The 25,406-nt window shown below is 41.1% G+C and overlaps 1 protein-coding gene and 1 non-coding gene across 2 annotated transcripts in view; one reads left to right on the top strand and one right to left on the bottom strand.

The window, feature by feature from the left end:
- Window positions 1-2,843: 2,843 nt before the first annotated feature.
- The window catches only part of Crybg1 (crystallin beta-gamma domain containing 1), a 197,823-nt gene continuing 175,260 nt past the window's right edge, over window positions 2,844-25,406 (top strand). The window contains exon 1 of the mRNA XM_063253951.1: window positions 2,844-3,022. Within this exon, the coding sequence (XP_063110021.1) occupies window positions 2,859-3,022 (164 nt within the window). The 5' untranslated portion in view covers window positions 2,844-2,858. The remainder of the gene's footprint in view (window positions 3,023-25,406) is intronic.
- On the bottom strand, window positions 16,780-16,878 carry LOC111755701 (small nucleolar RNA U13). Its single transcript, XR_002790249.1, has one exon. It is a non-coding gene; the product is annotated as a small nucleolar RNA U13 (small nucleolar RNA).

The following is a 25,406-nucleotide window of genomic DNA, read 5'->3' on the forward strand; positions in this document are numbered from 1 at the left end:
TTTTTTATCACAAATATGTGTCAAGTGTCTACGCCAGGCACAGTTCTAGTCATTAGGGAGAACAGTGGGGAAAAGACATGTGACTTTGAGTTTTATGAACTGCGTACTCTAAAAGATAGGTGCCTGAAACACCCTTGGTGTGCAGCTGAGTTAGTTCACTAATCAGTGAATTATTTTAATTATTAGATATTTCTGTCCAGAAAACATATAGATAAATTAGAAGTGTCTTTAAGTTTCTTTTAGGCTAATTAGAGAAACAGACATGTAAACAAACAATTTTAATGGAATGTGAAAAGCATGAAACGAATTGCTAATTCACAGTGGCATGAAGAAGGGTGAGCTGAGCAACTCAGGTTGGGAGAGACAACAATGAATTCCCGGACATATAAATATTTGAGTACATACAGAATTTTTTCTCTTCCCCTTTTCTCCTCTCTGTCTTTTGCTTATCCCCTTTTTGCTATTTCCTGTGTTCTTTAATGTCCAACTCAAGGCTAGCTTTATAATAAATTTCTACTGGCCATTCCCCTATCTCCCTTCCAAAACACCAGGATAAATAAGGAAATTTTCCAAATACTCATTACACCTGTACATACACCTCTCGATTCTTTTACTCTTTGATGTGTATCAGCCACGTATCTCTCAGTGCTCCTCTCCAAGCCGGGAGTGGCAGATGATGAGTGTGCAAGGAATTTAATTTATGTGTTCTGAGCAAATTTAAATTAAAACTGCAATGAGACACCACCTCATCTTGATCAGAAAGACCGAAATAAAAAGAACTGAGACTGTCAAGTCTTGTTGAAAATTGGAAACTTCAAACATTTCTGAAGGAGTATAAAAGGCTACAAGGTCATTTTGGAGAACTTGTTGGCAAAAAGTTCACCAAAGTTGGACCTGTTATTCTTTTACTTAGAGACAGAAGTACTAGGTGGGCATTGATAACTATATATATATATATATGAGTCTTATCAACTTTATTTTATACTAGATTCAACATAGAAATCATCTAAATGTCAGTCTACACTAGCAAGTAAATTAATTGCAGCATATTAATACATCGAATAGAATAAAATAGAATAATTGTTTTAAAAATAAAGAAATGCTGGATGTGGTGACACATGCCTATAATACTAGTTATTTGAGAGGCTGAGGCAGAAAGATCACAAGTTCCAAGCCAGCCTGGGCAACTTAGCAAGACTTTGTCTCAAAGTAATGTTTCAGAGAGGGATGGGAAATCAGCTGGGCTGGTGCTTGTAAGTATGGCACTGAGGCAGGGGAACCATGAGTTCAAAGCCAGCCTGGGCTAAAGACAAAGGCTGAGGATCGTTAGCTCAGTGGTAGAAGGAGCATGTGTAAGGAGCATGTGTAAGGCCCTGGATTCAGTTCCCAGTGCTGCGAAAACAGACACACTGCTCTGAGCAATAGTAAGGATGGTTTTTCACAGGCTAATGCGTGTGGAAAAAAAAAATCAGACAGAAACAGATATATATTGTGATTCCACTTAAAGTTCCATAAGAGGCAAGTGAATCTCTGTGCAACTGGAATATTGGTTAACTTTTACAGAAGTGTTCTGGAAGCAGACATGAGATTTTTGAAGTTTTGGAGATACTTCATGTTTTTTTTTTTTTTTGGGCCTGGTTTTTTTTTTTTTTTTTTTTTTTTTTTTTTGGTCTTTTTCCTTTTTATTGGTACTGGGGATTGAACTCACGACTGCCTGCTTGCAAGGCAGGCGCTAATAACGCTGAGCTAAATCCCCAGCCCCTGATACCTTATATTTTTAAAAGCCACAAACTGATGGAGGACAATCGCCACTGTCCTTTTGTCAAGACATTTTGGACTTCTAACCCAAAAAAGGTAAAAATCGCAATTACTATATACTTGTAATTTGTGCATTTTATCATATGGGGATTTATACACTGATAAAAACAAATAATACATCAATAAAAATGTATGTTCTTTCAAAAAGTGAGAGGATGAATGAATGAATAAATGAACCCAACCTTCAAAGAGGAAAAGAAAGACCACATCACAGTGCAGAAGGATTTGTACTGCTTTGCGTTTTTAAAGCAGTAGTTCTTGAGCTCTTTATACTTTAATGATGCCCAAACTAATAGCTCTTATATTTTTATGCTATTTAACCACCATCGTAAAGTTAGGAGAAGAAAGTAACCAAGCAGGTGACCAGAACCTTGTGGGACTGATACACAACTCCCTGCAGGATCTGAGTGAGTCCTCTGGAAAGTCAGGGACGTGGCTCTTGCTTCTGTTGCTTTTTGAGATGTGAGCACACATTATTGGGGCCCTGGAGACCAGAGAACAATTGTTACCAATTCTGTTTACAAACACGGGAAGCCACGCCGTCCACGCAGGGCACGCAGACACTGCCCGCGCCGCCCGAAGGCCGCAGTACACAGTCCTCATTGCCGGCGGCGCAGCCGGAGCACGCGCCCCGCCGACCTTTCCCACGCACCGGGCCAAGGCGGCCAAGTCTGCGGGCGACCTGGGCACCCGGGGTAACCCCGACCGACCCCGAGGAGGTGCAGTTCCGAGGGGGGCCGGCGGGGGCGCTGCACCGCAGGCGCGGGCCGGGGACGCGTGGCCCCCCGGCGGCCCCCGGAGCTCCTCACCTGGGCGCGCCCGGCCCGGGCTGCTCGCCGTGGGCGGCGCCTGCGCCCGGTCGCGGGTCCGGGTGGAGCCCTCCGGCCGTCGCCCGCCGCGGCCCTCGGCCTCGCCGCTCGGGCGCCAGGGGGCGGGGCCGGCCGCGCCGGGGGGCGGCGCGGGGCGCGGGCGCGTCCTCCTCCTCCGCGGGGTGCGGGCGGCGCGCGCCGGCCGGCAGTTGGCGCGAGGCGCACGAGGAGATGCCGCGGTCGGCGCCCGCGCAGGGCGACCCCAGCCCGGCCAGAGGCCCCAAGAAGCACAGCTCTTTCCACCTCTGGCGCTCCAGAAGGAAGCCGCAGCCCGCGCCGTCCGACTGCGGCGTGTTCGTCCCGCACCCGCCCCGCGCGCCCGGGGCCGAGGCCAGGTGAGCTCCCGCCGCCGCCGGCTGGCCGCCCTGCCCGGGGTCGGGGTCGGGGTCGGGGTCGGGGGAAGCCGGCGGGAGAACCGGGGGGAGGTGAGGGCTGTGTCCGCGGTGGAGGATGCTGGAGAAGACTTCGGACTGTGGAACACATTGGAAGATAGTGTCTTTATGACAGAGATTTGTGCGCTTACGGGAATTAAGACTGCAGGATCCCCATGAGAGGAAGTTCCAGGGATGGGCACCCCCACTTTATGAGTGGGGAATCTGAGACGGAAGGGTAAATGGCTGGACTCCAGAGCAGTTAGGGACAAAGCTGGGGAGCACCTGGCTATTCAGTGTAATTGCTAATGGGCTTTTCTCACACACTAGCAAACACACTGCTAATGTGTTTCATGTTGGTTTTACGGTATGTATAGTCGTGACCGAAAATCAGGTCCACCCAGGAGCACGGAAATGCTAAGCAGGTGCTCTACAGTGAGCTGCATCTGTAGCCCTTAAAATGGCAATATTTTTACAGATGGATGTTTGCCAGTGTCCGGTGGGTGACTCCTTCCATGAGTGTTTTGAAGTATACCCTTATAAACAGTGAGGGCCAGAATAAAACTGTTTGCCCAAGGTGTGCATTTTAGATAGCTCAAGTCCTTCCACCCTCCAACCCTGCGCTGGGAATTGAACCATCACACTGAGGTACATCCCTAGCTTTTTATTTTTTATTTTGATTTTTTGGACAAGGTCTCGCTGATTTGCTAAATTGTGTATGCTGGGCTTGAACTTGTGATTTTCCTGTCTCCCAGAGTGGTAGGATTATAGACATGTATTAGCATGCCTGGCGTATATCGTTTTCTTTTATTTCGAAAGAGCTCTTAATTTGGAAATGTATTTTCATTCATTTTATAAACTTTGTATTAAGAACTTAACTATGCTCAGTACTGGGATACTGTATAAGAACAGTGAAGCTGGGCACAGTAGTGCATGCCTGTAATCTCAGGTATTTCGCAGGCTGAGGCAGGAGGCTCTCTTGAGCGGAGGAGTTAAGATCAGCCTGTACAACATGGAGAGTCCTGGTCAGTTCCCAAGCAAACAACAAAAGACCGTAAGAATTCTTAAGAATTCTGTCTCTGAAGAATTTTTCATCTCTTGTGGAGATCAGAAAGTAAATAGTGGGTCAAATGCTGTGAGAGGTGCCAGAGCAGAGGAGCCAAGGAGAAGGTTTCCAAGTAATTAGAAAAGGGGAAGAGCAAGGAATTCCAGGTAGGGTGACAGTACTAATGCGCGGAAGAGTCAGTGATTTCCAGAGAAACAGCTGGCTCATAGGGGTGTGAGTGGAGAGAGAGAGAGAGAGAGAGAGAGAGAGAGAGAGAGAGAGAGAGCGAGCACGCACACAGGTAGGTAGGAAAGGAGAGCTAAAAAAGAAAGCAATAATTTCTCATCCTTTATCATCTGCAGTGGTAATTATTTGTAATAGAACAGTTTCATATGTGGAAACGCTGCCTAAATATGGATTGAAATTTCTATCAAAATCTGTTACCTAATAGTGAGGTACCCACTATTAAAGTATGTTTCTTATTATCTCAGTAAATATGTTAAACACTTTCAGGAGGATTTTTTCTGCCTGACCGAGTCCCATCATTTCCTGTCAAAACGTAACACAGAATCTTTTTAGAGGAAAACTGAGAGTGGGCGCTGTTTCTTCTCCTTTGGAGCTTCTTGTGTTTGAGTTCAGTCTTGAAGCACCTTGTTCTTTCCCTCAGAACTGAGGTGAACTTTGTCCTCGTGCATGTACTGAAAGCTGAACACACTGGTCTGTCTTTGGGTGTTTTTCCAGTTAGCTTATCTTCCCAAATTTTCATTGACATCAGAGAGTTACCAGCCTGTATTCTGAAGAGACCAGCAGAGCTCAGTGTTTGGACAGGGCAGCCTTCTCGAGCTCTCTGGCGCGCCGATCCTCTGCCGGGGAGGTGGAGATGGTAGAGCTCAGGCTCGAATGAGCAGCACACACTGTGCTTTGTCTCTACTTAAGGGCGCTTAGTGGTCACACTTAGCTAACTGGACATGTATTATTTCTACCACAGGCTTTTAGGCCCAACAAACGTGAATTTAGGTGCTGGCTGTGTGACCTTAAGCAAATTATTTTACCTGTCTGAGTTTTAGTTTCTTTATTTGTAAAATGGTACAATAGTAACACAAACAACAACAAACCCAAAATGTTGAACACAAACAAATAGTAACATAAACAACAACAAACCTAAAATGTTGAACACAGTTGCTTCTCTTACTAAAATTCATTCTTAAAGTTTTTTTAGCTTTGATAGAGATGTCAATGTCATGTTACTCTTCATAAGAAGAACTGCCGCCCTCCTGTGTCAGCCCATCTTCAATATTCTGAGTCCCAAAGTGTTACGTCCATAGGGCTGGCAAGCTGCAGCATTGTGCTCTCAGCAGACATTAGTGATACTGTCCTTTGTCAAGTTTTAGTGATACTCCATTTTGTGAAAAATTTATTTGGAGCATGGACTGTCTGCAAGAGTTCAGGTCCTCTCTCTTCCACTTACTGGACACTTAGCTCTGTCATCCTGGTCAGGTTTTTAGTCTCATTACACATTCCTTATCTGTGAAATGGGAATAAGGATTATATAAACAAATATGGATGGTGAATACTCAGGACAGTGACTGGCACATAGCGAGTGCTCAGTAAATGAGAGTTCTTTGTCTTTTTTCTAAGACTGTCTTGTGTGTTCTTCCTTTTGGGTAGTAATTTTAATCTGTTTTCTGCAATATGGTAGAAATGTTACTTTCATTTTATATTTTCTGTTCAAGGCACCGTGTTATTTTGATTTGAAGTGGATTCTGAAGGATAGCTCAGTGACAGAGTGCTTACCTAGCATGTGCAAAGTTTGGGGTTTTATCTCACTGCAGAGAGAGAGAGAAAGAGAATAGACTCTGCTAAAGATCAAGGGCAGTAAATGAAAAATGACTACCCTCTTTAGTAGTACTCCATAAAAAATCCACACCTTTTTTATCCTTTCCTCAGTTGATGTTCATTTGGGTTGCTTCCAAGGTTTAGCTATTACAAATTGTGCTGCTATAAACATGGGTGCACATATATTGCTATGATAAGATGTTTTAAATTCTTCTGGAAAGATACCCAGAAGGGGATAACTAAGTCAAGTGGGACCTCTAATCCTGGTTTTTAAAAGAATTTCTAGAGTGATTTCCACAGTGATTGCATCAGTCTACACTCCCGACTACACTGGAGAAGGGTTCCTTTTTCCCCATAGGCCCATCAGTATTTGTTATTGGTTGACTTTGGGGGGGGGGGGTTAGTGGGGATTGAACTCATGCCTTGCCTTGCTAGGCCGGTACTTATGCTGTTAAGCTAAATCCCTGGCCCCATGTGGTGTTAATCTTTGTAATGTAAATTGAGTCAGTCTCTCTCTCTCTCTCTCTCTCTCTCTCTCTGCTTCTCTGTCTCTCTGTCTCTCTGTCTCTCTCTCATCTTTTGTGGCTGGCCTAATTTCCTACCTTGAAGGAACATAGCTAAGGTTGGAGATGTGGGTCAGTGGTAGAGGGCCTGCATAGCATGTGTGAGGCCCTGAGTTCCATCCCTGGGGTTGCCCTCATCTTCCCAAAAAGACATAGCTACATAAATCTGCTTTTGTTTTACCTGATTCTAGTTTTAAGCTCTTTAATACTGAGTTGTTTCCTTTATGCTAAAGGTAGTCATTATAATTTTAGATTTATTTTACCAACAATAAATCAAGAGCGTATTTTTCTTTTAACTGTCAGTGACTAGCAGTGAGCTCCTGGAACATTTGACCCATGATTTGTGGTCTATCTCTTAATATGACTTTTTTGGTACCAGGGGTGAAACTCATGACTTCATGCTTGCCAGGCAGGCACTTATGACGCTGAACTAAATCCCCAGCCCCTTAATATTACTTTTGAGAGTTTAAATATATTCTTTAAATGACCAGCCTAGGAGCTGGCTGATAACAGATGATTAATAGTGTGCCAAAGCGAGAAGATCATACACTTTGGTGTTAGACAGACTCAGTTTCAAATCTGCCTCTGCTTTGTGTTTGTTGCTTGAGTGCTGAGGGTTGAACCAGGGTTCCTACATGCTAGGCAAGCCCCCATCCTATGAGCTGCACCGCTAGTCCCAGCCTCTGCCGTTTGAATAACTTTTATCTTGGTGATCCTCAGTTTCTTTACCTTTAGAGTGGCAGTAATCAGTTGGGTGTGGTGGAGCATGCCTGTAGTGTCAGCTACTGAGGAATCTGAGACGAGAGGATCGCATGTTCAAGGCTAGCATGGGCAACTTAGTGAGAGCTTGTCTCAAAGTAAATGTGGAAAGCTCTGGGGATGTAGTTAAGTGTTGTAAGGTCCCAGGCTTCAACCCTCAGTACTGAAACACACAAACAAACAAAGATAAATAAAGAAATAAACTGAATTGAATGGAAGGAATCACATTTTCCTCACAAGGCTCTTGAGGATCAGCTGTCACATATGGAAAGCACCTAACACCTGGCCTGCAGCAGCTGCTCCACAGAGGGAAGGTGTGGCTGACATCGTGGGAGTGACAGTAGGAATGATAGTTATAGTTACTGTCATCTGCCAAGTAAGATAGTAGCTGTAATAAATACACTGTCACCTTGTAAGTGAAGCCAGACAACTTCAGAAGCTTGGAAGAAGTTTTCACCGTATCTGTCCAGTTTTGAAGTACCTTTAAATATACTGGTGTTCACATTGGTCTGTATGAGGGGCAGTGCAAGCGTATAGAAGCCTTTAAAAGGGGCCGGGATTTAGCATTGTGGCATAAGCACCTGTCTGGCAAGCACAGGTTGTGAGTTTGATCCCTGGCACCAAAAAAAGAAGAAGGAGACGAAGGAGGGGAAGAGGGAAAGGGAAGAGGAGGGGGAGTTGTTTTATTACTTAGGTTCCACTGTTGGCACCAAAAATAAAGGTTTATTTTATCCTATTAGGAAGCCAGAAATAAACTTTTATACTTGAAAAGTTAAAAGGAAAGCGTTTCTTGTGCAATGAATTTTGGAGTCTAAGTTTAGTATAGAAAAATTTTTTGCCACACACTCTGTCATATTACTCTATTCACTCTGTGTATCTATACTTTGAACCGTAATCTATTCAGTCTATATGTAAGGGTGATACCCTGAGAAGACCTCTGGGGCTTGGGTTCATTGCTTTTCACTTTCTTTAGCCGTGTGTGTGTGTGTGTGTGTGTGTGTGTGTGTATGTGTGTGCACGCACGCGCTTGTGTGTACTCATGGCTTGTTGATTTGAGACAGGCGTTGGACCTCTGAGATGCATCCTCTACCCACTTTCTTGTTGCTTTGTTATTTGCCATGAGTAAATCAATGTTGTAACTACATTAGATATCGATACTAGTTTTCTCACTAACAATACAGAATCATACTGTGAACATTAAAAACATGTTTCTGTCTTAAAGCATGGGTTCACCTGAGGAATCATTCTGTTTCAGAAATGTCTGAGTAGAAGAAATGTGGCCTGTTTATTCAAAATGCTATGTCTTGTTAAAATGAAATTGTGTACTTTTCTATTTAGTTTGAAAAAAAATTATCAAAGAATTGCTTAGTCTTTATTTCACATTGTACTTAACTGTGTGGAAGACTTAGAGATTCTATTATGACAAGCATTGCAATCCTGTCTTTAGGAGACATTTCTAGGATTAATGAAGGATTTTTTGTTGGTGTAAATTCCTTTTTGTAACTTTTTGGGGGAGATCACAATGGCCTCACAATACTAATCATGGCCTCTATCACTGACCTATAACCCAGCTCCTGTATCATCTTACTGAAGTGATAAATTGAATTTTATAGAGACTTTTTTATAGACAATAAACAATTACTTATATATGAGACTTTGAGAAATAGAACAATGAAGTTAGAAGTCATCTCTGCTACTCAGACTCTTGCAGTCTAGTGGAGGGTAGGGCATGTGGATAAAAATGAATATAGGAATATGTGATGCATTAAGTGTGGAAATAGACTTAATTAAATGAACTGAAATGCACTGAGGTCAAAGAAAGATTATCTTAAGCAGAATTTTTTTCTCTCATGAGGAAGTTTTATTCATATGATTAATTAAAAGTTTTATTTCCTGATCATCAGAGGGGCCAAAACTACGTGAGGTCGTGATCATCCCTGCCCACCTCAGTACTGGGGACTGAACCCATGACCTTGACATTGAGCTGCATCCCCAGGCTTGTTTTACTTTTTACTTTTGAGACAGGGTCTCTCTGTATTTCTCAGCTGCCCAAGTTGGGCTCAGACTTGTAATCCTTCAGTCTCAACCTCCCCAAGTGCTGGGATTGATCTTTTTTTATTGTTGTTATTGAGAGTCAAACTTATGACCTTGCACTTGCCAGCAGGCACTGTGTGGCTGAACCATATCCCAAGCCCTTGGAATTGATCATTTTAAGCTCTGTTTAAAGCAAAAGAAAAGCTTGGAAAACTTACTTTTACAGCTGAATTAGGAACAGAATATACATTCCAGATTAAACATACATAATTTTCTCCAGTTCCTTAAGATATCTAGAGTCTGAGATTGTATTGTTTCAGCCTTTCTTTCACATGTTGACAGCCAAAAATAAAGATTAGACTTGGAATGTGCAAATTGATTGTAGAATGTGGGGTGAAATGACATTCATGCTATTGGTACTAGACTTTTAGGCTAAAAATCAGTGATTCTTGCTATTCTTTAGGTGGACTTACAAATTCAAAAAGAATTGTTTTTTAGTGTACACAGCTCAGCATGTGTGTCTTTGATCCCTGTCTGAATGATTCTGGCGTCATTGTCAAGGAGAGGCCCACACTGCCTCTGCTCTTAAAGCAAGGTGGTTTTCCTTAAGTAATCTATTTGGGCTGGGGATGTGGTGCTGTGGCAGAGCACGTATTTAGTATGTGTGAGGCTCAGGGATCAGTTCCTAGCACTAATCAACAAAACCCCCATAACACCTGTCTTATAGTTGTACCATTCACTTTAGAAGGGTAAATTCTGGGCTTTCATTGAGAAGACATTGAAATGTGAATTCAGTATCTTGTCTTAAAGTGAATTGGTAAGGTAAAATATGTATGATTATCACACTTGGGAGTTTGGCAAGAAAGGCAAACACTTGTTTGTGAGTCCCAACCATTTATTTATAGCTCCCTTAGAGCAGAGCTATTGCATTGAGCTAAGCCACATTCCTCATCAGAATACTTCTGTGGATTTGAGTTTAAGCAAAGTCATCTTTCGGAAGATTTCACACCTGCTTAGTGCTGTTTGTTAGTCCTGGATACACGCATGCACTAAAGAAGAAAGGGAGTGAAGCCAAGCAGAAGATCTTCTGAGGGCCTCTAAAGGGTTTATGTCATTTGGCACTTCTTGTATATGGACTGAATAGATTATGAGTCAGAGCGTAGGAATAGCAGATAAAGTGTCTCCTGGAGTGGCTGTTCAGTGGAAGAGAAGCAAAGACAGAGACACCCTCTCATTTGAATGAGTCATTTTGGCAAATTACAGAGAGACCCCCGTGCTGTGCAAGTGAGGTGCAGACTTCAAAGTCCATTTGTGGTGTCCCTAACTTCGCTCACCAAAGAATTATAGCAGAGTCTAAATTGTACCTGTAGCTAACAGAAAAAATGGAAGAGAATTAGCAAGTGCCATTTGTTTGTTTATGGCAATTAAGTGAGTAAAAGCAAGTTTGTGTTAAGCTTGGGAAAATATCCTGTAACAAAGGAAGTCAACTTCAGGGTATGTTTTTGTTGTGTGCTATTTCAAGGTAGTAACCTAATTGAGCTTCAGTTATCAGAAGTTACAGTGATGATATCCCAAAGGCAGTATCAAGTAAGAGATTTTGGGGCTGGGGATTTAGCTCAGGGGCATAAGCGCTTGCCTGGCAAGTGTGAGGTTGTGAGTTTGATCCCCCTTCCCACAAAAAGAAAAAAAAAATCTATTCAAGTAAGAGATTTGGTCAACAGTAAAAGTGTCATACATAATACTCTAATTTTTTCAAATTAATTAATGAATAGTGTCATAAGCCCCTGGTAGTTATTTAAAATTCTTTAGTTTGTTTATTTTGCAGTTAGAAAGTAGGCAAAATAATTTGAATATGTATAAGAAAGTAGAGGAAGAATTTGATTTATAATAGCTTCAAACTGTATTTATGGAAACATTATTTTCCTTTCTGAGAAAGAAACTAGGAAAACAATACCATTCAAACTAACATTCAAAAAAATCAAATGCTTAGGAATTAACCCAGCTGAGGAAGTGAAAGACCTTTGTAATGAAGACTCAGTACTTTGAAAAAGAAGATCAAAGAGGACATCAGAAAACGGAAAGATATTCTCTGTGCCCTGATAGGCAGAGCCAATTCAAAATGGCCATATTTCTAATACTAATACTCAAATTTAATGCAGTCTCATTCAAAATAAAAATATCATTCCTTATCGAACTAGAGAAAACAATGTCAAGCATCATATACAACCAGAAGAGATCCAGAAAAACAATCTCAGATATCAAGTTATATTACAGAACTAGAATGATAAACAAACAAACAAAGAAACAACAGCATGGTACTGGCATAAAAACAGACATATGGCCCAGTGAAGTAGAACAGAGAATTCAGAAACAGCCCCAGGCACATTCAGCTAGAGTATCTGATCTTTGACAGAGGGACTAAAAACATACAGTTGGAGGAAAGATAATCTCTTTGATAAGTGGTGTTAAGAAAACTAGCATCCACATACAGAAGATCAAATCCAAATGCACATCTCTCACCATGTATGAACATAAAATCAAAATGGATCAAAGATCTAAATGTTAAAACAGAAACCCTTAATCTGCTAGAAGATAAAATACATAAAATTCTTGAAGACAAAGGAGTAGGTAAGGACTTTCTGGATTGAATTCCAGTTGCACAAGAAGTAACATCAAGAACCAACAAATGGAATTATATCAAAAAGCTGCACAGCAATGGAAACAAACAATAGAATGAAGAAACAACCTACAGAATGGGACAAACATTTTTGCCAGCTACCCAGAGAGCAGAGTAATCTAAAAAATATATAAAGAACTCAAAAAATTTGACCCCCCAAAATTAGAGATCTGTTCAAGAAACAGGCAGTTGAAATGAATAGGCATTTCTCTGAAAAAGTACAAATGACCAATGAATACATGAAAAAAATGTTCAGCATCTTTGTTCATTAGATAAATGCAAATTGAAACAACACTGAGATTTGATCTTACTCCAGAAATAATGTCTATTATCAAGAAATCAAAGAAGAAATGCTGGCAAGGATGTGGGAAGAAAGGAACCCTTCTACATTGTTGGTGGGAATATAAATTAGTGAAACTATTATGAAAATCAATATGGATAGTTCTCAATAGAAACTCTGTTCAACCCAGCTATTCCCCTTGTAAGTATCTTCCTGAAAGAGTTAAAGATATCATAGCACAGTGATACAGGCATACCCGTGTTTATAGCAATAGCAACACAACTCATAATAGCTAAACCTTGGAAGAGCCCATGTGTCCGTCAACAGACGAGTGGATAAAGACAGTGTGTTTGTGGACCATAGTGTACTACTCTTTCATAAAGAAGGATAAACATGTTATTTTAGGAAAATGGATGCACCTTGAGACCTTAATGTTACTTGGAATAAATTAGACACACAGTTTAAATAGGGTATGTTTTTCTCTTATATGAGAAACTCAAAATATAAAGAAAGAACAAAATAAAAGATAGTAAGAAATAGGAAGATTTTTATATGTTGGAGATGGAGGGAGGGTAAGGGAAGCAAAGGGGATAAAAAAGAGAATTAGATGTGTTATGCACATGTACCCAACTCCCCACAAGGAGTGTGATCAGTATGTACTGCAAACATGTACTAATAAAAAATAAAAATTGGGAAAAACGTATAAGTGAGTGTTGTGTCTAGATTCTGAGCTTTGGGCTTCAGTCTGAGCTATGTCAGGAGACAGTGTAACTGACAGGAGGGCCTACCTTGTACCTCTTTCCTCCACGGCACCAGGCTCAGGCAGCAGAGTAGAATGCAAGACCCGAGATGAGTGGCCCTTTAGGGTTACATTGCTGTGCAGACTAGGAACGGATGTCAGAGTTTCTCAAGAAGTTGCTTTAACAATTGATGCAGAAAGGGGCTTCTTGCTGCTTTAACTTTAGGTCCCCAGAAGTCGTGGGTACTGAAATCATTTGAATTTCTCTCCTTAACTTTGCATGTACATGGGGTGAATACAAGTTTCTTCTTAGGTTGATTTACACTTAAGGATCATAAATCACTGCTGATATTTTATACACTGATGCTCATAAGGGCTCTGAAGTAAGCCGTGCTCTCATTTTATACATGAGGGAATTGAAGCTTTATAGAACATAATGCAAATAGAGGGATAAAAACTCAGGTTTCTGACTTCTCATCCGTTCATCTGGGTTCTCTTGGATTAAAGACTACATTTCCACTCTGGCTTATGTATACCTGTGAGAGAAGTCTAACTTACCTAAATTTCTAATGTCTGGAGCCCTGAACATATTCTGCTTTCATAAGCAACTATTATAAGACTCTTGAGCCCCAGTTTGACTTACTAATTGTTCATGTGATGTCTGTACTATAATGGGTCTGGTTGTTGACATACTGAACATTTTGAGTTTCTGCTTTAATTAGCACCTTACTACTACCTAACTAAAATAATTTAGTTCATGTTTCCAAAAAATGTAAACCTCTTATAACCCATATTTAAAAACAATAAAGTGTTATTTGCAGTTTAGAATCTGTGTATATTGTACCCTTTTCTATGCAAGAATTCCCTTTAAGGGCCTTGAAGTGCTGGTGCTGTGGCATGTAACACCTTTTATTGTCATTTCATATTTTCATAATACTGATGGCTTCATACATACCCCATAAAGCAACAGCTTGACAAATTTTGCATCTGTTACTAGAAAACACTTGGTTAGATGAAGCAACTTGTCGGTGTCACTCCCGGCCGACAGGAAGGACACACAACAAAGTCTGGCAGTGGACAACCTTTTCTTTTATTTTCCTTCTCCGTACAGCCTGCCCCGGGAATCCTCCCGGCCGAAGCCTCTGTTGGTCCGCTCCCCGCGGCTCCTTGCGTGCTTCTCCCTACAGTCTGTCCCGAAGCCTCTACCGGTCCGCTCTCCGCGGCTCCTTGCGTGCTTCTCCCTACAGTCTGTCCCGAAGCCTCTACCGGTCTGCTCTCCGCGGCTCCTTGCGTGCTTCTTCTGTTTCTTCTGCTTCTTCTGCTTCTTTTCTTCTTCTTCTTCTTTATTCGTGGCGGGAGAGGCACTCACTTTTATAGGGTTACAGTGGCCAATCAGTTCAAAGCGCGCGATGCGGGCTGATTGGCTAACATCAGTTGTTGCTAGGCAGACTATCTTACAGGGCGGGTTGTGAAGCAGGAGATCTTACAGGGCGGGTTGTTTACCAAGCAGGAAGCAGGAGATCTTACAGGGCGGGTTGTTTACCAAGCAGGAAGCTGGAGATCTTACAGGGCGGGTTGTTTACCAAGCAGGAAGCAGGAGATAAGCGCCATCTTAGCACACTCGATGGGAGGGGTAATCTAGCTCAGGCTTTGCTCTTTCCTACAGGCCTCACGTCCGCCAAGTAAGGCGACCGGGCTCGGCCGTGGCTCCCAACAGCAACTGTTGACATTCATGTTGAAATACAGCGTCTCCTTTATCTACGTGTCATGTTCCAACCAAAGCAGCAGCCCTCCTCGAGCCTGTGCGGTGGAGTCGCACCCAGGCCCCGCCAGTCATTCTTGGCTTCACTGCCTTGTAAAAGTTGGCTGGAGTCCCCAGTGCTTGGCTCCCATGAACTGATTGGTGGTTGTATCTCCAAACACTGAGGGTGCGATCACATTCTCTTAGTATTGGCTATTAGAAACTAACTTTTTTGGAATAGACTCACTTATTGATCTTCATGGGTCTGGACCGTGTGTTAATTTCAAGCAAGAAAGAAGTGCCCCGAGTGTGTCACTAAGCATGTTGAAACAAGCTAGCCCAAAGCTAGATTTTTGGATATTTTTCAAGATAAAAACAAAGGACAAAGGAATGTCTGCCGTTTGCTCAAACATTTGCATTTTTCATTTTGTGACTGTCCTACTCTCACCCTGTAAAAAGTTTTAATTTTGACTTGAGTCTTGGTACTTAGTGCTGTGCTGGCACGTAATTGTGCCCTTCTCTCTTGTTCCACTTTTCTTTTAAGGCCCATAAGGGACAACCAGTCTTTCGTGTAGCTGATAACTGTTGAAGATGGAGACAGGATGTCTCCTTCGTCATGTATTATTTTCCCATGGAGAAGCTCCCCAGGAGCTTGTGTATCAACTTCCGTGCTTACCCAGGATTCCTGGACACCTTTCTGTGTGTGTAGGCATGTCTTGACAACAGCTGTGGTAATTTAGAAAGCCTGCAGAAGGTCATAGCTCCTGATGGACGGACCTTGGCTCTAACTCGGTACTTTCCCAGTTAGGGTACTCGCTGTCTCACCTGGCCTCTGTGCTCGGGGATCCTGATGGCTTCCTTCTGCTTCCAGCTGCCCTGTGGTTCCTCACTGGGGTTCCCGTATCTGTCCACATCTTGTAAGCAGTCACTCTTTAAACAGTGTTCAGTTGCCATCTGTTCCCTGCTGAGATCTGACTGACACAATCTAGATCTAAGTGGATGCCCTTTTCATCATGTGCTAGGTTTGAGGCTTCGTACAGTGAAAGGATAAAGGATAGCTCGGTATAGGGTAGGGTGATTAAGTTCAGGTCTGATTTTGTATATGTTGGTATTAGGAAAAATGCCATAGATTAAATTAAAATGCTTCCATAGAGTAGAAGCAAATTGCTATAGGAAGAGAGAAAGAAGCAATAAATCCTTCCACGGACTTTGTAGGACCCCTACACTTATGAGACAAGGAGGATACATTCCCTTCCAAATGTGTTCTGTTCTTTATCATTTAGTTGTTACTAAATCAGTCATTTCATTCCCCTTTTTCTAGTTCTTGTTTCATCTGGGCAGTATTGATTCATCTCATTTGTTTTCCTTCAGGGCTTTTGTGGCTAATCCCTTCCGCTTTTCCTCCTGTTTTGGGGCACTTTGCATAACGATATACAGTATAAAGTTTTCTGCATACACTTGTATATTTCTTCTTCATCTTCTTTCTTCATTGCTTATTACCTCCCAGTTGTGGAAAGCAGTCCCAGGAGTTTGCGAGGAGTTACTGGCATTCCCCAACCTAGGAGCAATATCCTTAAATGTAAGTCCTTAAATGAGACATAAGGCATGTGGCAAATGTTTCATTTTATTCTCTTTTGATTCAGATCAGAATATCAGTCTGTAATTTCTAGAACAAATTCCAAAGTAGTCATCAAACTTGCTGGGGCTGCAAATAGTGCACAGAACCTGGTCAGTCACTGATAGGATCTCTGGCCAGTGTATAATATTGTGCTTTACTCCAGGACTCCACTAGTTTTTCTAAAGGTTCTAGCATTTTTTAGAAGCTAAAGTTTATCTATTTTATAAAACGCCATTGCTGATATTATATTCAGATTATATTTCATACTCTTCTATATCAGATTACTCCAAGTATATTCTACCATGGATCTAAAGAAGGATAATTAACTTAAAAGTCACTATGCAAAATTCCACCATTTCCTGATAAGAAAAGAAAAAAGATCTCACAGCTGTAGAATGAAAGAGCTTGGCTTTACTTTATTATTTTCCAAGTCAGACTGGTAATGTCCACGTAGTAAAGTTTTGAGGGAGGCACATTTCACGTACTGATGTGAAAACCCAGTCATTATATTTTGGGCCACAAAAGGATCAGAGCTTGGGTTTTAATCCTAATTTCCCAGTTTTGAATTAGATGACTTTAGGCAAGTCACTTAGCCCTAAGGGTACTCTTTAGTCAAATGTGGATGACACCAGTGTACCCAGTCGCTAACCAGTGGGCGGCAGGTTGTTTTGAAACTGTGTTTGAAAGGCTGGTAAGAAGTGGGAAGCCTTTTGAAAAGCTCCACCACACCCTGCTCATGGCTCAGCTGGGCTCTCATCACCACTTCTTTTTAAGAAGCCTTCTTTTGTTTTCTTAAAATTTGAGATAGGGTCTTACTATCTTACCAAGATGATTTTGAACTTCTAGATTCCACTGATCCTTCTGCCTCTGCCTCCCAAGTAGCTGGAAATCTGAGTGAATGCTCTTGTACCTGACTGACTCTATTCTTTTTTCTAGGAGTCTTTGTAGAAGTGAGTGGACAGATTGACAGGATTCGCTTTCCTTACCTCTTTTTCACTTTAACTTCCTCTCTGGCCATTCCTTCCCGGTTCTTCCCTGGAGTTCTGGTCTGAAGCTGGGAGAGGAAACTCCCATCAATTTACCTGTGCAGAGGGATGGGGCAGAAACGTGGAGACCGCCTTCACGGCTCTGGCCCTCTGCACAGCCAGCTCCGCTGTCTTCTCACCCCCCTGGCCCACTTTCCCCCTTGCCTGGGTATCATAGCAGCTGGAGGCGGGAGCCCATGTTTCCTCCTCAGCTATCCCCACAACCTTTCTGTGAGAGAAAGCAACGTAGTAGTGGTGGAATAACAGCATATTTCACAAAAGTCTCATGGCTTCCCAAATAATTCTGAGGGTAGTTAGGTTTCCTTGTCTCCATTTCTCAGCTTTTGAGGCATGAAGCTGTTTAATTAGAGCCAGGGCTGTCCCAAGACTCTAGAATTTTAGCTAGAATTCTAGTGAAATAGATACAGATAAAAAAATTTTTTACAGCTTTCATGTTTTATTGCAATGTCCTTTCTCCTTATCCTCCTACTTTATAATTTAATGGATAAAATTAATGAAGTAAAATGACATAGAAGATGAAACTGAAAAATATTTATTTGATTGGTAAAGTAATATACTGATCTTTATGATCTAATTAATGATCACACTATTATAAAAATACAGTGCTTATCTAATTAGAGACAGGGTCTTGCTAAATTGCCCAGGCTGGCCTGAAACTTGCTATTTTCCTGGCTTAGCCTTCTGAGTGCTCTGTTTACAGGCATGCACCATGACACCCAGCTTAAATTTTTCATGTTATAACATTCTAAAGAAAATTCTACATATAAAAAATGGGTTTTTATTAGTAACAAATGGCTGGAAATTGAATCCTCCACTGAACACTTACTTTATTTTCTTGTAAAAGAGATTTGGCTGTAGGGCATTTCCATGTGTAAACTTTGATAAAGACAATGCCCTGACTTGCACAACTTTAGCAGAACAAAATCCCACACTTTGTTACCTGTCAGATATCTTTTCAGAGCTGTTTATGTTCAGGTCTTGTATCTTTTTTTCTTATGTGTAAATTTCAATATTGTTGAACACATATTTAAAAAATTCAGAAATTGAACAATTTCAAATATCCCTAGAGTAATTTCCTTTGGGAAATAGGGATTTGAAAAATTCCATTTGAATTCCTAAGAGATTAGAGATTTTAAAAACCAGGTCTAGAGTGGGACAGAACCACAGAGTAACTGGAATCTTAGTTGTCTGAGGCGTCAGAGTTTGGTGGTGATGGGGGGGGGGCATTGACTGTCTACCTCAGAGGATCTGATGGGAGTGCAGAGAGGTGTGTATGATCAGGTGATATCAACTGTTTGTATCATAGCTTTGGGTGGTATTTGTATACCAAAAATGTAGGTGAATTTAGAAAATAAGGTTAATAGTAATAACAATTTGAGGGGAGAAAAGCTAGAACAGAACTTGTGAGTCTCCCACCTCAGCTGGGGGTACAGGATTGTGCCACCATGTTCAAACTAAAAGTTTAATGTAACATTTTAAAGAAAATTCTGTGTGTAGAAAACAGATTTTTGTTAATAACAGATGGCCACGTAATCAGAAGCCTCAAATCTCTACTTACTAACTACTGGTATGTTAATGTAGTAAAATCACTTGCCTTCCTTGGGCTGAGATTCTTCATTTGTAATAGGAAAAGTGAATTTAGTATTCATCACATTTATTCTAATCTTAAAATCCTATGAACTTCATATTCGAGCTTATAGTTTTTATAGGAAAGTTTATCACATGGTAAGTACAACAAACAGCAGTATCTGAGACATAAATTGAGTTGGTCCTAATGATGTTATTTCTGCCCTTTTCAGTGGGAGTGCTTCTTGGGAAAAAGTAGAGTCATCAGAGTCATAAGATAAGCTGGCAAGATTAGAGGTTCTAAACTCCTGAGTGGAAACCTTGTATATCTTAGATAATTGCAAAAGGAAGTTATGTACTTGACTTAGATTTAGAACAAGGAATAGATCACATAAATGTTCTTTTATGTCTTAAGATTTATCTACTTCTGGGCCGGGGCTTTAGCTCAGCACCATATGCACCTACCTGACAAGTGTGTGGTTGTGAGTTCAATCCCAGTACACACACACACACACACACACACAGAGTTTATCCACTTGTATCTTTATGCTTGATCACCATTTTACGAATTCAGCCTAGGATCATAAAATACAAATTGAGTGAGTCCAGATTCTCCTCTTTGCAGTCCAGATGATATTACTAATGATAAAAATTCTGAAATAAAAATTGGAATTGGGCCTGGTGCAGTGGCTTATGATGGAAATCCTAACACTCAGGAAGATCATCCCGGAGATTTGCGAGTCTGTGGGTAGCCTTGGCTACACAGGAAGACTCCAACTTGAAAAATAAAAATTACAGCCATCCATGATGGCACGTGACTGTAATCCCCGCTTCCTGGGAGGTGAAGGCGAGAGGACTGGAGTTCGAGCCAGCCTGAGCAACGCAGTGAGATCTTGTCTCAGAGAAAAAAAATAAAAAATTTCTGTCTGTGTTCTGTTAGTCATAATGTGTCATTTGACTGTACAAAATAATATACTAAATTCTTTCTAGGGTGCACATATAGTTTATTTATCCCTCTTTGTGGCCAAATATCCAAAGTTTGTTTCTGATTCAGCCTTTTCCCAGCTGTTCTACTTTAAGTAAATGATGCTTTGGAGTTCTGAGCCCTCAACTTTAAAACATGAGGCAGTACAGGAATGAAAGGTTCTATTACTGTATTCTCTTCCCAGATTCTAGGTTCTGTCTGTGTAGAGATTCCAGCTCCTTGGGGGAGAGTGAAAGACACTAACTAAGACAAATATTAATCCAGCGTTTCCACGCCAGCCAATGCTAAGTACTAACAATCATTTCCAATGAGAGCCAGTCTTATTAAGAGAAGGTTCATAGGGCTCTGAATCTTAGATGGGTTTTCCTGACAACAGAGTGTGCATCAACTACCAGAGTAATCTAGGAAATTCCTGTAGGGAGTGAGGAACTGAGGCAGGAGAGGGGAGCCGGCCATAAAGGTGGAGTTATGTGAGTTTCCACTGTTGGTATGGTAAATGGAGGTTAATCCGCTTGGGAATTTTTGGATGTCACAGTAGAAACTCAGAGCTGTGCCATTATCCCAAGGGAGAGGCATTATGGTATTACAACATCAAATTCTGCTAGTCAGTGGCTGCTCCTGTGGAGAGCACTATTTTGCTGACATTTCCTGCTTTGGTCATTGTGGCTTCTACTAACCAGAAACTCCCAAGTGGCTAAGGTTTAGGTGTCTGTGAGAGGCTCCCAGGTACTGAGGAGCTATTGGCCTGGCACAGACAACAGCTATTACAATCTAATTATGGCAGTGCAGTTGGAGCGGTGCATTCAAACCTAACACTTCAGGGCACCGAGTAAGAGCAGGTATGCATTACCTTCTAGAAGGAAGCACCACCAAGAGATGCTAAAAAGAGACTCCAGGAAGCAAAGAGCAGTTCTCCTCAGCTGTGGAGTTTCCTGTTGACTTCTAACCGTAATGGCATGTAATAGCCAGGGAGGAGTAGGCTTCTTTAGGTCTATTACCCTTAGATCTGGGAGGCTGGCTATCCACATTGCAAAAAAGCATGTGGATAGCTCGTGTGTAGTCAGTAGTGAACTTGCAGGGCCTAATTTCTGGCCACTCCAGGGAGACAGCTGAATCTACATGGAGAATGTTACTTTACTTTGTTGAAGCTTTTTTGTTGTTGTTGTTGAAGCAAATTCTTTGATGTGTTGTTGTGATGTTAGGAAATACAGAATTTTTTTTTTTATCAAGTTCTGTGGATAATCAACTCAGCGATCAGCGGCATCTCTGACAGATTTTAGTACACCCATGGATGCAGAATGTTTGGCATTAAATTATTGTTCTTTTGGCATCGGTAAAATTTTGCGAAAATTTAGGTGAAGTTGGCTTTTCAGAAATCAGTCTTTATATTAGGCACTCTTTAGGCAGTGGAAAAATATGTGTCATGTTAGAATAACTTCCTAATTCATATTTTTGTAATAGTTGAGATTTTGTTTTTAGCATTTATGTCAGAATTGAGAGTTAAGTGGAAATGGTTTCTGTGCTGCAGGTATGCAAAAGGTGGCAGAACACTTTGATAATCTATGACCTTGTGATTATTCAAACATATTAACAATAACGTGACCTGTGAATACTGTCCTTGAGTTAGCCATATTGCAAAAGAAAATTATAAATGAGGCCTCATAACTTTATTACCATTAAGTAATCTACTTACTGCAAAATTATTGATACCTAAGTAAGGACAATGGGAAATCTCATAATCATTTTTTTATGCTTCTGTGTCTGTGAAAAGCAGACAAGTAATCAAGTGGGCAGAGTCTGGAAGTAGCTTCTGTTTTGGAAAGGATGCTGTAAATTCATTTTAACCTAGTCCACAGTTTTATGGATTTTATGGAATTTTAAAAATATATGAAGAGGTCATGTAGTCTAGTTTTTCTCAGAAGTGTTGTGTAAGTATCCAAATAAATTAACCTCAGGGCTGGGGATTTAGTTCAGTGGCATAAGCACCTGCCTGGCAAACACAAGATCATGAGTTCGATCCCTGGTACTCCCCTCCCAAAACAGTCACCAAAAAAATCAGAAAAAAGCTGATTTTTAAAAACTGGTACCAGGAATTAAACTCAGGACCTTACATTTGCCAGGCAGGTGCTGTGCCACTTGAGCTGTATCCCCTGCCTAAAAAAGCTGATTTCTATCCCACATTCAAAAACTCAAATTTGGTAGGTTGGCAGTAAATTCTAGGAGTCTACGTTAATTAGCTTTCCTCGGGGATCATTATAATTTAAGAACCACAGATCTAGCCCAGGTCGGGTTGGGTAACTGAAATCATAAGAGTACCTGGTGGTAGAGCTGGGATCGGTACTCAGACTCTTGAAGTTTGTGTTTATTTCTTTCTGATATGTTTGTACTTGTAAATATTTGAAGCCATATCCCAAACTTATGCTTTGTATAAGTCAGTGTGAGGTATAATAAAAAAACTCAGTGAATGTTTACATTTTAAAAGATTATTTTAGTAAAACGTGCAAATGCCATCATTCTCCCTCAAAATACCTCCCTTGAGCGTACTTATCCATCATTCTTGCCACTTTGTGGAGCAGTTCTGGAGTCCTCTTTTGAGAGTGTCTTTGCTAGTGTTGTTACGGCTGCCTTGATGGCCTGAATCAGTTCACAGCATTTATCTTTCATGGTCATTAGGACTTTGGAGAAGGGCCAGGTGTTGTATGGTGCCAAGTCTGGTGCCTAAGGTGGGAGGAGGACGCAGCTGTAATGTTTTTACTCCTTCGGCTGGCACCTGGCAGCAGTGTTCACTGTATGTTTCACCACACCTGCTAGAGACACTGACCAAGGAGGACCGCCAGAGCTGCTCCAGATGGTGGCCACAGTGATGGGATAAGTGTTTCTGCAGGAAGGGCAAGTATTTTGAGGAGCATTATGATCAGTGTGTCTTTCACTCTAATTGTCTTTAAACACATACTGCAGTTTTTGATCAGCCTGTATAATCATTTACTGTATAGTCAAATGCAGAAAATGTATAAAGACTCAATCCTTATATTAAAATATGTAAATGAACTTTACAGACTAGAATAAGGATAGTTTTGGAAGGCTGGGTTCATCTCCTAAAAAGCATAAAGCAAAACAAGACCAAAATAAGTATAAGTATGAGTGGATTCCTAAAAAGACTGAGTTATGACGCTGTCATATGATTTGTCACACATGCTTCTATCTGATCACTTCCATATTTCCACATCTGCTCTTCACATCTGACAATTTTGTTGTAAATAACTTCCTCCTGCAGTTTTTCACATGCCATCTTCTGTGTTGCAGCTAATACATACACTACTCAGAGCTACATAGTTGATGATTATCTGGGCCTGGTGAGTTTGTGTGATTAATACATGAACCTACAGAAGCAGTAATTATGGTTCTCTTTCCTGTGTGTGACTGATCAGCAATGCACTAAGAAAAGATTGCTTCCTTCTTCATAAGCTGCATTTCTAACAAGCTGAGTCTTCCTGCAAATGTTCATAATTGGCCTTATGTGCACTAGATGAGGAAACTGTGAGCTCAGCACAGTTCCACACCTCTCTTGTGGAATGATTTACAGGCAGTTGCTGTGCATGTTGGGTGGTCAGTGTCACCTCTGCTTTGGGTAAGAAATAGCATGAGTTTAAACCCCGGTGTAAAAACAAGACTGCAGAGACCCCTCTGCAACTCAGTGGCCCTCTAAACATTGCACAAGAGGCAGTGGGACTGTCTTTAAAGGAGACTATAGATGAGATGGCATTGATTTTTACACTGATTGAAAACAATTTAAAGACAATTGCTCAATTTGACCTCCTATAGTTGCTTCCTTCTTATTAAGTAATAGTCTCTTAATTAAGGATTTTAGGCATCTTATGAGAGAACATGAAATAATATGACAGAGTAGCATGATTTATATATGTAGTAAAACAAGAAAAAACCATAAAGGTGTAACTCAGGTGAACAAAGAAAAAGGCTAAACTTGCTGATCATAGTGTGCTATCTTCACTAGAAGGATTCAGACTCAAATTTGGCTGTTTACTCACACCATGAACAAAATGGAAAACGATCTAAATTATAGTTTACTCCATAAGGTAAATACAAGCAAAGATAATCCAATCTAGAAACTGATGTATAAATTTAATTAAATAGCAATTTAAAATTGTAGTAACTTATAGAATATGTTGAATTATCAGAATTCCCACAGTAAGATTGCCATTGGAATTACAAAGTGCAGAAGAAAAAAAGAGGCTGAAGAAGATAAATCTTGTGATTTGCTTTCCTGTCCAGGAAAGATGGATGAAGCTCCACTCCCATACCAGCCTTCAACGTGGGACAGCTATGCATGCACCTGTGTACTCACAGCTGACCCCTGTGGGGACCCTGTCCTTCCCTTCCTCAGGTCTTTGTCTCTCACCTGCTTTGTTCAAGTGTGTTAGTTATTTTTATTTCTTTCATACCTCTACTCTAGGAAGAGTTTGAGATATGCAATGGGCATTTGATACCCATGCAAAGTATTGTTTTTGTTGCATAAAACGATGGTTAATCCCATGTAGACTGGGCTAAAAGCTAAGTTGACTCAATTAGATTGCATTAGAATAGGAATTTGGCAGGGGGAGAGGGTTGGGGAACAGGCCTTGAGCACCCTGTGCTTGATAGTATATGGTGCTATCAGAGATTTTTCATTTCTCATGGAATGAAATGAGGTGATTACCATAAATCCTGTAAAAGTAGCTCAAGATACATTCACCTCAATTCTTATCTTCCATGAATGTACTGGTGGATTCTCAGGTGCTCTGCAGACCATGATTAATCTTTTATCTTTCTGCTGACAGTTTACTTCAGGAGCCTGCCTAACCCTCTGCTGATGTTCATGGAGCCTCCAGTACATCACGAGGGCTATATGCTTTGGTTTATTCTCATTGTCTTCACATAATTATTACCAGTGCTCCCTTTTACACTGAGAGGATCTTCGCTTGGATTGTAGGTTTTGTAACCCCTCCAAGAACCCATGACCGCTTTTCTAAGCTTAACTTAAGTTCCTGCTACCACACTGGTGGAGGGGTAAGTTATGGGCATTTCTTTTCTATGTGTGTTCCTTCCTCAGCCCCAAAAGTCTGAAAACCACTTCATTGTTGTGTTCACCATGTTTATCTTTGCGTCTCCAAACATCCCTGGCTCTTTTACTATCCTGTGTGGGAGCCTGGCATACGATGGACCTGCGCTTCAGTGTGAGGAAGGAAGAGAGGTTACCCCTCCTTCCAGGTCCTTCCCTCCACTCCCAACCCAAAACGGAGGTGTTTCGTATGAATATTTGGCCAAGGTTTTATTAAATTGCTTCTTTCTAGTTTTATTAGTAGCAATTTAAGAGCAATTTAAGTGTCTAGTTGTTTAAATATATTTTGAATATGTAATTATATATTAAAAATATTTTAGGCAGAAAAGGTGTAATAATTTCT

The sequence above is a fragment of the Cavia porcellus genome, unplaced genomic scaffold (assembly GCF_034190915.1).
Source record: "Cavia porcellus strain 051 isolate PalLab524CR breed Dunkin Hartley unplaced genomic scaffold, mCavPor4.1 scaffold_7, whole genome shotgun sequence".
Lineage (NCBI taxonomy): Eukaryota > Metazoa > Chordata > Mammalia > Rodentia > Caviidae > Cavia > Cavia porcellus.